Raw genomic sequence first — 13,586 nt, forward strand, 5'->3', positions numbered from 1 at the left:
GTTAAACAGAGCATCTGCAGCGCCAGGATAAAGAATGAGCCTCCTCCATTTTGCCTCTTTACTTTCTTTTTACTTTACTTTGACTTTTTACTTTACTTTATTTGTTCCAAAACTATTCAGTTCCCAGGACTAGTGCAAACTTACTGAAATATGTACCTGATTAGACCAATATGGTACAAGCCCAGGTATTCATTGACTTAAATACACTCATACCTCTTTCAAAAGCATCCCTGATATGATTAACTTCAGTCTGTGATCCAGGAACCCTAAAAATGCCTTCATGATGAAGACCTGTAAAAAAAAACATTAGCATAAATAATTAGTTGTTTAATGTTAATTATGCTACTGGTATAATTGCAGTCTGAATTGCATGTTAACTGATCACACTTTAAAGCCAAATAATTGTGTACAGAACTAATTTAATAATTAAAAAAGCATCTATAATAATAATATGATAATGAAGTCTTTCAATTGTCATTTTTACCATGCAGGTTGATGAAGCGAATGCAGCTTTCAACCACCAGGGGGATCTGCTGCCCTGAGCTCTGACAGAAGGAAAATTGAATAAAAATAATTATGCACATCTGAAAGGGGATAGAATTGTATAAGAATCCCAAAAGTCAAAAAACAAACATATATAGTTAACATATTGTGCCAAGAAAGAGGAAGAAGTCACAAAAAAAGAGGACAGAAATACATTTACCCATACAAAGAGACGCAAACGGATGCATGCATGACAGGGGAAACAGCTGTACCTGCGTCCTGGACATCCGCCTTCTCCTTCTACAGTCACAGCCAGCCAAGCAAGGAAAGAAAGAGACAGGAGCCACGTATAAAAGGAAGAGAAGATCGTGTGGCATGACCAGAAAGGGGCATAACATGAAAAATGGGGAGAGGATGATGTAAAAGCAAACAAAAGCAAAAGCAGTCAGAAACGGGGAGAAAATTGGAGGTGAGGGAGAAAGACAAAAGCAGAGAACAAGGAGTTTAGATGAAAAGCAACACAGGGATGGTCTGATTGCATTTAGATCTGGCTAGACAAGAATAATGTGCTTAAACACTGGATAAAATGTCATTCTTTTAGTCCTTTTGTGAACACTTGGGGTACCCATTTGTGCACTCCCTCAATGGTTCAAAGTAGCACCTTAATGTACTTATATGCACCATTTAAGGATTAAAAAAAAAGGTACAAATATGCTTCCAGCTGTCAAAGGGTCTATGTTTGGACCATTTATTTTTTCATATATTTATATGTTTTTATATATTTACATATTTTATATATTTATATGTTAGTGCACTCCTAGATCAATAAACACTACCCTTCTAATGTTTGGACAAATTTTTTATGAAATTAACATTTTATTTTGCATGAATGCACTCCGTTGTTCCAAAGTGAAAGTAAAGACGCTTAAAATCAAATTTTAATTACCTAAAAATAAACGATGTTATTTATATTCCTCAAATAATCCTGTGTAAACGTATCACTGTATTGATGATTAAAAAAATCAGATGCCATTATCAAAATAAACGGAAACTCTTTACAATAAGGTTGCATTAGATAATGTTTAAATATGAACAATGCATTTATAATAGTATATATTCATCATTTTTAATAAGAATAAAACTGTTCATTGTTCATTTATGTTAACTCACACTGCTGTTTAACCTAAAACTTTCGATTTTAATAATGCAATGCTAAATGTTCAACTATGATTAATAAATGCTATATTGTTTAAAGTATGGTTCATTATTATTTCATGATAGAAAACACATTAAATAATGAAACTTTATTGTACTGTAAAGTAAAAAAGAATGAACAATTCAAAGGGCTAATAGTTCTGACTTCAACTGTATATCCATATGAAGTTAGAATTAATAGCCCCCCTTGAATGTTTTTTTTTTTATATTTCCCAAATGATGTTTAACAGAGCAAGGAAATTATCACAGTATGTCTGACAATATTTGTTTGTCTGGAGAAAGTCTTATTTATTTTATTTTGACTAGAATAAAAGCAGTTTTTAGTTTTTAAAAATCATTTTACGGTCAAAATTATTAGCCCTTTAAGCTATAAGCTTTTTCGATAGTCTACAGAACAAACATTCGTTATACAATAACTTGTCTAATTACCCAAGCCTGCCTAGTTAACCTAATTAACCTAGTTAAGCCTTTAAACGTCACTTTAAGCTGTATAGAGGTGTCTGAAAAAATATCTAGTCAAATATTATTTACTGTCATCATGTCAAAGATAAAATAAATCAGTTATTAGAAATGAGTTATTAAAACTTTTGTGTGACTATTGTGTGTGTGAGTGTGTGTGTGTGTGTGTGTGTGTATATATATATACATATATATATATATATGTATATATATGTATATATATATATATATATATATATATATATATATATATATATATATATATATATATATATATATATATATGTATATATATGTATATATATATATATATATATATATATATATATATATATATATATATATATATGTGTATGTATATATATATATATATATATACACATATATACATATATATATATACATATATATATATATATATATATATATATATATATATATATATATATACACATATATACATATATATATATACATATATATATATATATATATATATATACATATATATATATATATATATATATATATATATATACATATATATATATATATATATATATATATATATACATATATATATATATATATATATATATATATATATATATATATATATATATATATATATATATATATATATATATATATATATATATATATATATATATATATACTTTTGTTTTTTCGCACTTTGGAGAACAACATTTAAATGTAAGTAGCGCAGGATGAGTCATACTGCACTACCAAGAATTCTATCCAATCAATCCAACAATGCCCCTTTACCAAATCCACCTGCCATAAATTAGTAAACAGCCAAAAATAGTTCATGCCTGTTACACAACTAAAGCCCTAATCAAATCCACACAACCAATTTCAATAAAAATACATCAGCAAAGAACTATGCCTGTTAACAAATTAGGCATCTTTTAGTGTCAGAAACAATGTTAAAGTAGTACAGCTCGATCTCAACATTGCTCCTAAATCTCATTTCACCCCACTTAGACAAAAAAGTCCATTTTACAGGGCTACACGCATTGATCAATCAATCAAACAAAAGTATTGTTGGCAAAGCAGTTCTTTGGCACTGACTGCATTATCCAATTATTAGTGGTGTAATGAGAGTGCATGCCCAATAGATTTACTGTCCACTTAAGATGAAGAGATACACCAGCCATTGCTAATGCAGGATGCAGCAGACACTGTTAGACACTCCTCTACAACAAACAGAAGCTAGTGTGAGAGAATGGAGGTGAATGGACGGGGAAGTAGTTTACGGTGGCGTATAGAGAGAGCCAGATGGCAGAGCAGTGCTCTATAGGCCTGAGCTCCCAGGAATAGAGAGGGACAGAGAGCCTCACGGTGGGGATTTCAGAGAATAGAGACACCATGCGGAAACTACTAGCAGGACTGCTCACTAGCATATGCTGTCTGCTGGAGGCTGACATCCCTGTAGGCTTCCTAAACAGTTTAACTAGCAAGATTAGCATCCCTGAATAGCTTCAACATACTGGTTGATGGTTGACAATTTAACCATATATGCCTTTTGTCACGCTCAAACCAACATTAAATCACCCTTGACTTGAAATGGAAAGTATTGCTTTGAGTACAAGGTCGAACTGATGTTTGAAAATGATGGTTTGCTGTTGATTTACTCACCTCACCACTCATGATGTAGCAAGTGTTCATTTTGTCTTGCCTTTATGTGACCCTAGACCACAAACCAGTCTTATGTTTTGCAGATTTATTTGTGGCAAGAGCCAAAAATAGACTGTATGAATGAGATATTTTGTACATTTCCTACAGTAAATATATCAGAACATTTTTATCAGAAATATGCATTACTAAGAACTTAATTTAAAAGTTTATTTTCTCAATATTTAGTTGTTGTTTTTTATCTCTGACTCCAGATATTCAAATTGTTTAATCTCGGCCAAACATTATTCCAAAACATTAATGGAAAGCTTACATTCTCAGCTTTTAGATGATGTATACATCTCAATTCCTAAAACAAAACTTACCCTTATTAGTGGTTTTAATTTTATATTGGATTTAATGTGACTCCTTTAATACTCAACTGAATAAGAAAAATACATCTTGTATGGTCTGACGATGGTTAAAATAATAGCATATCTACATTTTAGGTTGGACTATTCTTTTTACTTGGAGACTAGGTGAATGTCTGAAAGCTTAAATTGATTTGCCACACTGCAATGAACACTAAAAATGTACAAATGATTATTGAAAAATGTGGAAAAGTGTCTATATGTGAAATGTTTTGAATGTTTATGAATTTTAAAACGTTTTAAATATAAATGAATAAATAAATGTAATGTCCAGTTTGCATGCTGAACAATAAGGAAATTACTGTCATTGTAAGACGAAATGGGCAAAGATGTTCGAGCACTAAATTCTTGACTGGATGACCATTACTGACTGATGAGGACACTACTATTGTGAACACTATATTTATATTTATATGATATATTTATATTTCAAAATTTAAATATTTTTGTAATATTGGTAAAAAAAAATGCTTTTCATTTTGAATAGTTTAAAATGCAGATTTTTTATCATGACTACAACAAACATCATTGTCACGTGATCACTGAGAAATCATTATAGTGGCTTGAGAAAGCCAACACACGGTCATACTACATAAACTTATTATTCTTCCATCTTCTTCTTCTTCTTAGACTATTTTAAGAACACATCTCCTCCAAGACCGTTCATACTACAACCACCAAAATAACACCAAACCTCCAAACTGGTCTGACTCATGTTGCTCTATCTTTTCCAACTGATCCAAAAACTGACCTGGAAAATTCAGAAAACTCCCATTGACTTAACATTAGACCAAACTTTATGACCTTATAACTTTCCGCCAGACTGTCATACAGACTAACTTAAAGTTGGGCTAATTTCACTCAGACTACCAATCTGTCAATCACTGATGACCTTTCAACTCACTAGCCACACCCTAGCAACCACTTACAGCACCTTAGCAACTGTCCTATAGACTTCCATTGTTAAAAAAAAAACCTGCCATTGACTTTACATTGAACAAACTAACAACATGCCAATTCATACTAACAATATAACCCGCATTAGAAACACACTAATCATACTAGCAGCATGCTAATTCATATTATAAACATACTAGCAACATACCAATTCATACTAACATACTAATCCATACTAGAAACATACTAACAAACATGCTACCATACTATTCCATACTGGAAACATACTAATCATACAAGCAGCATGCTAATTCATACTATAAACATACTAGCTACATACCAAATCAAACTAACAACATACTAATCATAGAAGCAACATACTAGCAAACCTGCTACCATACTAATCCATACTAGAAACATACTAACAACATGCTAATTCATACTATAAATATACTAGCAACATGCCAATTCATATTAAATTTATAACAACATGCTAATTTATACTAGAAACATGCTAGTGACATTAATCTATCCTAGAAACATGCTAACATATATGTAGCTATCTATCTATGCCAACTGTTTCAGTTATTTAAATTTTAAAACTACTCCAAACTTTCAGACTAGGCTTTCTCAAGACACCATAAAGTTTGTCTGTGAGCTAGTTCTGATATGCTATTTTGCTGCTCAAACTCATTTCTGATTATTATCAACTTTATTTTTGCCACATCACATTTGTACAAATTTCACACAATTATTATATTTCTCAACACAAAAATTGAGTTTTGTTGAGCATCAGTTTCAGAAACATCAATAAATCATTCCAACCTATTGAGCAGTAGTGTCTCTAAACCCTTAAACAACACATTAACTTAAATGCATCATGTTTAAAGCACATATAGTGTCACTGATCTGAAAGCATGCTGGTCTTTTCAGCAGGGTGTTGTAGAGTCTCTGCACTGCTAAGGACACTAATGAGCCAAGTACATCATAAGTGTAAATAAGGCAGACAGTTTAAGTAGCAGCTGATGCAGACTTTAGCAGTGCACCAACTCTTGATAATAGAAGCTCAACAGACTTGCTAGTTTGAAGTCCGGAGTTCCCCATGCAGTGCTATCAGAGTGCCAAATCTTGAAACCGCTCTGAGCCTTAATCTTAGTTTATTAAACACTAATGTCGGCAGAGCAATGGCTAAAAGAAGCCTCGTATGATTCTACAAAACTCATTGCCTTGCTCCAAAACGACATTTCCTTTACAAGACACAAGTTTAACTTTAATCATATGAAAATAAATGGAACAAAAAAAGCTCAATAACCAAAGACCATATAGCATAAATAAAGATGCACTTGGTCTTTGTATACTATATATATATATATATATATATATATATATATATATATATATATATATATATATATATATATATATATATATATATATATATATATATATATAGTTATGTTATATATGAAATATTTAGTTTATTCAAAGAGTGCACCTCAAAAAAAAGTAATTTTCTCCCCCTTTAAGTGGTTTCAAACTTTGAGTTTTTTTCTTCTATTGAAAAACAAATGAAGATATTTTAAAGAAAGCTGAAAACCAGTAATTACTGACTTCCATAGAAGTCAATGGTTACAGGTTTTCAGCATTCTTCAAAATATCTTCCTTTGTGTTCAACAGACAAAAGAAACTCATAAAGGTTTAGAAGAAGTAAAGTGTGAGTAAGTGATGACACAATTTTCTTTTTTAGGTAAACTATCCCTTTAATTATGTTACCATTATAAATTAAACGATACAATATATCAATACAATTTAATTTCATTCATTATTATCATATTACGTAATACATAAACAAAAGGTGGATGAATAAATAAAATCTATTTTAAAAAACTATAAATACTCATATATGTGCATGTCAGTATGTTATTATGATATTATTAATGCAGGTCTTTAAACACAGCTCCTCTGTAGTATAATTTATTTTAAAAAAAGAGTCTCCATAAGCTGCAGCTTGCATACAATTATTGTTTGAGGATTCTTCTTTAAAACACAGATGGTGTAGTGAAAGTTAATTATTTTGTCAGATAAGATCATTTTGTGCTTTGATGAGAAATTTGATCCATAAGTTTATCTGTCCATTAGAGAATTCTCAGAGTAGCATTTTAAAGTTGTTGATAAATCTTTACTGAGTTGCGTCATCAGTCACCTTTAATGAAACATTGGCATTACTGTCTTTTTTGAGGTATATTGTGTGGTTTGATATTGTTTTGTCTGTCTGTTGTACTATTGGAGCTAGTGTGGATTAAAGAGAATATATACTGTATTATTAGTATATTATTATGGTCACTTGAGAAAGCCAACATACTGTTATACTACATAAACGTATCATTCTTCCATCTTCTTAGACTATTTTAAGAACGCATCTCCTCCTACAAATAGACTTCCATTGTAAAAAAAACTGATATTTACTTTACATTGGACAAACTAACAACAAACCAACACATACTAGAAACATACCAACAAACATACTGATCATGCTAGCAACATGCTAATTCATACTATAAAATTACTAGCAATATGCGAATTCATACTAAATTAATGCTAACAACAAATAGTTTATACTAGAAACATGCAAATACCTAGCAACGACCAAGAACACCTTAGCAAACGCTGAGCAACACCTTAGCAAATACCTAGAACAGCTTAGCAACCACCTAGCAACACCTTAGCAACCAACTAGCAACACCATAGCAACCACCCAGCAACACATAAGCAACCACCTACAAACACCTAATGAATGACCTAGAACACCTTAGCGACCACCAAGCAACACCTTAGCAACCACCTAGCAACACCTTGGCAACCACCTAGAACCCTATCAGAACACCCTAGCAATCACCTAGCAACACCTTAGAAACTACGTAGAACACCTTAGCAACCACCTAGCAACACCTTAGCAACCACTTAGCAATGCCTTAGCAACCACCTAGCAACAATTCAGAACTCTTTAGCAACCGCACAGCAACACTTTAGCAACCACTCAGAACACCCTAGCAACCGCCTAGCAACCCCTCAGAACACCCTAGCAACACCTTACCAACCACTCAATACCATAGCAATGCCTTAGCAACCATTCAGAACACCCTAACAACCACTTAGCAACAACATAGCAAACACTTAGAACCTCCTATCAACCGTCTAAAGAGAAACATGCTAACATATGTGTTATTATCTCTCTATGCCAACGGTTTCAAACTTCTTAAAACTACTTCAGTTATTAAAACCTCAAAACTACTTCAAGCTTTCAGTCTAGGCTTTCTCAAGACACCATAAAGTTTGTCTTAAAATGTTACTTTTCTAGTTATATGCAATTTTTTTTTTTATCCAGTAAGCAACATTCAAAATGCTTCAAGTGACTGGATTTCTTCCCCAATGGAAAAAAAGAACACAGCAAAAAGCAATACCAAAGACTATTGAGAATCTGACCTGTCCCTATTGCTGACTTTTGGCAGTATTTTGAAAAGCACAACACGTTTTTTAACAAGTCATAAATTGAACGCAACATTAAATACAATCCTCACAGCATCGCATTGTCATGTAAGAGGCTTGGGTAGTGACGACTGCAGTATTCAGAAAACAGTACTATGACTCTCACAAACACACATGCACACAAAAATACGCATGCTTCTGCTTTCTCTCACACACAAACACACACAGGTGAGCACACATTCGTGTTGGCTAGAACATGGATTATTAGGCTGCACAGATGCCTGGAGAGAAATCTGTCTCCCCTGATTTAATAAGCAGCCATGTCACTTTATGGAAATAGCGTAGCATGTCATTTCAAATAAGAATCGTCACACCATCATGCAAACCGTGCCAGTGTCTCTAACCTCACAAGAGAAGCATGCAGAGTTCATATTATCTCCATACATGTTCTCATTATCTAACATTCCCATGAAGATTTACAAGCTACTGTAAATTAACGCACCAGAAGCGCCCCTGTTATGCATCTTTTATTTAAGGTGTTTGAGATTGTAAACGGTCTGCAAAGCCTCAGAGATCAAAATGAACGTCTCTCAAAAGAAAGAACTGAATCTGAACTGCTGAAATGAGTGGTTAGAACATTTTCAGTTTCATTTCCATAGCTGATCTATGTAGATCTATAATAACACATTTGCATGACGTCGTTCTGTGGTCTTCATTGGCTGCCCACAAACAGCGTCTACTTTGAGCCTCAAATACAGTATTCTGGAGGGGTGTGGCTTGTGAATTCATGACAGTCTCTATTCAACTGTGCTATAAACAGTACAGTGCACAGCATTGAGTTCACCCCATTTTGAAAATGAATATTTTTATCCATTTCTCAGTGAATACAGGTTATATATTTTGGTGCATTAGTACAAAACAGATTTATTAAATGGATATATTTATTAAAATAATTAGTCAATGAACATCTTTAGAAATAGAAGGATAATACAGTTAGATTTATGAGAAATATTGGGAAAAATTACAAACTATTTGAAAAAATTTCAACCAATTTTATATATACAGTTGAAGTCAAAATGTTTAGTCCCTCCTTTTTTCTTTCTTAAATATTTCATAAATGATGCTTAACAGATCAAGGAATTTTTTCACAGTATGTCTGATTATTTGTTTTATTTTAGATAGAATAAAAGCAGTTTTTAGTTTCTTAAAAACTATTTTTGGGACAAAAATAATATATATATTCAGTACTGTATGTCGGTGCCCTGACCACTAAGTTATCGGCAGCTATGACCAAAACATATCCTGATAACGGGTATAAACAAGGTCTCTGTTTAAGATTTTGGAGATGAAATTCAAATAAGACACTGAGTTTTTTTTTCTTTTCTGACAGGTAATGAAAGTCGTAGATCAATCGCAACACACTGGGCTATTGACCAATCAATTTTCACGTCCAAATATCTAAAAACTCTTAAATCAAGAAGCATTTACTAGACAAAATATTATCTTGTTTTCAGAAATAATTAGCCAGAATTAAGTGAGTTTTTCCTTAAAGCAAGCAAAATGGGGTAAGTAAATTAATCTTAAATCAAAATGAAATAGGAATACTACGATTATGTTTTTGTTTGTACAGTTATAGTCTGAGGAATAATCACGGTTTTAAGGTTATCACGATTATTATGTATTCATTAATTTTAAAACAATACTAATCACAAGAAAAACTTATATTTTAAAGTCTAATTAATTGCTGCTCAGTAATCAATTAACACAGCACATAACAAACAAACAATAGTCCAGTTCTCTTAGGACTTAAAAAAAGTGAAAAAGGTTTTGGTATTTAAAAATAAGTAATAATTTTACATTGAAAATAAATGACAGAACAATGAAAAAATAAGTGTATTTGTCTAATTAAAATCTAAGCTACATATTAGCTAAGTAGATAACCCTTTAACTGCCCCCCCCCACCAAGAAAACATTTGGATTGCTTTTTTTAACTCCTAATGTTGCTAAGCACTTGATGCATTCTTTTTCAACACATCCCATAATTTCTAAAAATATAAGCCTCTACCAAATGGTTGATATGTTGGTTTATGGTAAAAACACTCAAATTAATACATATACTATGAAAACGTCATCATTATTTTTTTAAGTATGCCATGAAATATTTCAGATTCTCATTTAACATGTTTTCTTGTTTTTTACAGTTAAACCAAAATCAAGTGTAGTAGAGCAACAGGTTCGATTATTTTGTAAACCAACAATGCAGTGTGTGTAAACCATTATTTAAAACAGTCATTCATCCTTTAAACATCTTTTTATTATTTTTTTATTGACTTTAAATGAATTTTTATTATTTAAAATGTCAACCATTTGGTATACCAGGCAGTTAAAGGGTTAGAGAAAACAAATAGTCAAAGGCTGCTGAACCTCTGTCTGAATGATACTTTTGATCAATTATATTACAAAATTGCTTAGTATTTTTCATTTTGTATTTTTGTTTTCTCTTTGAAATAGAAATGTGTATATTCCATACAAAATAGCTGATCGCTCCAGTTCTTGTAACTTGACTCGCAGTGTGCTCGCAGCATTCTTTTAACTAGGTGCACCTGGCAAATGTGAGCATGCTGATCCTAATATATGTACATAAGCCACGAGCCTCCATTAGAAATAACAAATTTGCAAAAATACTCAATATCTGCTTGCCCTTATTTATTTTCTGTAGTTTACCGCCTGTTATTTTACGGTAAATGTTTGTAATTTACCACTTGTTATTTTATAGTAAATTTCTGTAATTTAACAGCGTTATTTTACAGTAAATTTCTGTAATTTACTGCCAGTTATGTTACAGTAAAGTTCTGTAATTTACCGCCTGTTATTTTACGGTAAATTTCTGTCATTTACCGCCTGTTATTTTACGGTAAATTTCTGTCATTTAACTGCCATTATTTGACTTTTTCTACAGTTTAACTTTAAGTTGCAGCAGTTTTGTTCCGTGCAAAACACAGGGTTGAGAAGCCTTTACGATTTATTAACCGTGATGAATAAAAGCGTGATTAATAGTGAAATCAGTTCATCTTTGCATCCCTAAATCGAAAACCACACTAATTTTGCTCACCCCATCGCATTATTTAGCTTTTTTTAAAGGAAAAATGCTAAACTAATTCTGGTTATTTATTTAAAAAAACAAGACAATATTTTGTCTAGAAAATGCTTTTTGATTGAAGAATTTTTAGATATTTAGACAAGAAAAGCATTTTCTTCAGTGGCAGAAAGTTGGGAATTTAGAGAGACAATATTTTTTTAACTAACCATTTCAGAATATACTGTATACTATGACAAAAAAAAAACTTTTGTTTGTGAATGGATTTAATCCTACTACAGGACCACCCCAATATCATCAATAAAATAGCACAACATGAGCTATCAACCCACATTCTTACACCAGATGCATTAATGACTTCCGAGCAATAATCAGACAGAAGGACAGCCATGCTCAAAGCCATATCAAATTTAAACAAACGCAACACAGCAGAGCAAAAGCACAGTGAGAATGAGGCAGCAGTGTTAAGGAAGCCACGGAGGGAATGGAGTTAAAGGAAGACGGCAGGAGCATTACAGAAGTCTATCTGTGACATTGCAGGACCGTCAGCCCCAGGGGCTATACCTGAATGAAGGAGAGCATGTCTCCAGAGAAGAGTTTGTGGTTGTACTGGGAGCAGGGCCTGGCTTTCCGCACACGCACTGCCCTACCAGGCTGCATTCTGGGAAATATATACACCGGCACTCCACTGTGACACTATGGCATCAGTGAACTCATGCAAACATGCTAACATCACAGTAATTCACACAGAACAGACAACAACACTGTAGAACATGCAAACACAGTCAGCGCACACTCTGTTTATCTAATCCCGCACTGAGGCGTTTGTTCAAGGTGTTTAAACTGATCCCAACATTTCTCAATGGATCCGTCTCAATTTGTGCTGAGCACGCAAAGACCGCTGGCCAGGAAACAAGAGCAGATGTTTGCTGGATGGCGGCCAGTGTTGTCAGCACACGACTGTGAACAGCATATAGCTACAGAGAGACAGATGGGAAGGGAGACGTACCTGGAGGGGTCGCTATCAATGGCCTCAGCTGCGAAACAGAGAGAAAAAGAGAGGGGAAAATGAGTTGACTGTTAATCCATCAATCACTTTCTGCAGCATGCTATTCAGTAAAGATGCTACAATTAAAACGGTAGTAACTTTTTTTTGTGGCAAGTCAATTTAAACCATTTTTACACCTGGGCCTGTACCATAATGGTGGCTAAACAAGTTCTGGAATACAGGATTAGTTTTAAATTGACAAAACCAATCCTGTGCAATCAGGCTTTGTTGGTTCCATGATGCTAATCATCAGCTTTCTCTGTTAACTTTGATCCCGAGTTCATGGGCACTTGCAGATGAAGGCAGAGAGACAGCCAATGATTGAAAGACTGAACAATACAAAGCAATTTTTGAAAAAGCTGAAAGAGAAAAGCTTGTTTTATTAGAGTAACTGAAGGCAATTAGCATAGTTTATAATGTGTAGGTAGTGAAAGTCATGATATGTGGCCAAGTATGGTGACTCATACTTGAAAGTTTTGTGCTCTGCATTTCATTTAATCAATCCAAGTGCACACACACAACGTCAACATACACTCGGAGCAGTGGGGAACCTGTGCCTTGCTAAGGGACTCAACTTAGCCATGGTATTGAGGGTAGTGAGAGCGCTGGTTATTTACTCCCAACACATACAATCCCAGCCAGTACCAAGACTCAAACTTGTGACAGTTCCATCTGCCCTCAAGCTATAGAAAAACTCAAATATCTAAGCACACGGGTAATCCTTTTTTAAGCTTTATCTCATTATTTTTGTGGACTGCAATTCGTCATTATTAAGCTTTATGTGGACTTCAGTGTGGCCTTTAACCTTCCTGTCGTGGTATGGTCAAATCTGACC

The 13,586-nt window shown here is 33.1% G+C and overlaps 1 protein-coding gene across 8 annotated transcripts in view; it reads right to left on the reverse strand.

Moving 5' to 3' along the window:
• Positions 1-13,586, reverse strand: part of arhgap4b (Rho GTPase activating protein 4b) — a 73,228-nt gene that overhangs the window by 18,833 nt on the left and 40,809 nt on the right. For 4 of the 8 annotated variants that reach the window (XR_015523429.1, XR_015523428.1, XM_087306941.1 and 1 more), the window contains 5 exons: positions 12,713-12,740; positions 12,268-12,364; positions 756-783; positions 485-545; positions 214-291 (listed from right to left, as the gene is read on the reverse strand). Coding sequence is in view for 6 of the 8 variants with exons in the window: in XM_087306941.1 (XP_087163067.1) it covers positions 214-291; positions 485-545; positions 756-783; positions 12,268-12,364; positions 12,713-12,740 (292 nt within the window). In the remaining 2 variants the exon portion in view is untranslated. The remainder of the gene's footprint in view (positions 1-213; positions 292-484; positions 546-755; positions 784-12,267; positions 12,365-12,712; positions 12,741-13,586) is intronic. The other 4 variants (XM_087306939.1, XM_087306938.1, XM_087306937.1 and 1 more) reach the window with 2 other exon arrangements.

This window comes from Danio rerio, chromosome 23, assembly GCF_052040795.2.
Source record: "Danio rerio strain M-AB ecotype USA chromosome 23, GRCz13ab, whole genome shotgun sequence".
Classification (NCBI taxonomy): Eukaryota; Metazoa; Chordata; class Actinopteri; order Cypriniformes; family Danionidae; genus Danio; species Danio rerio.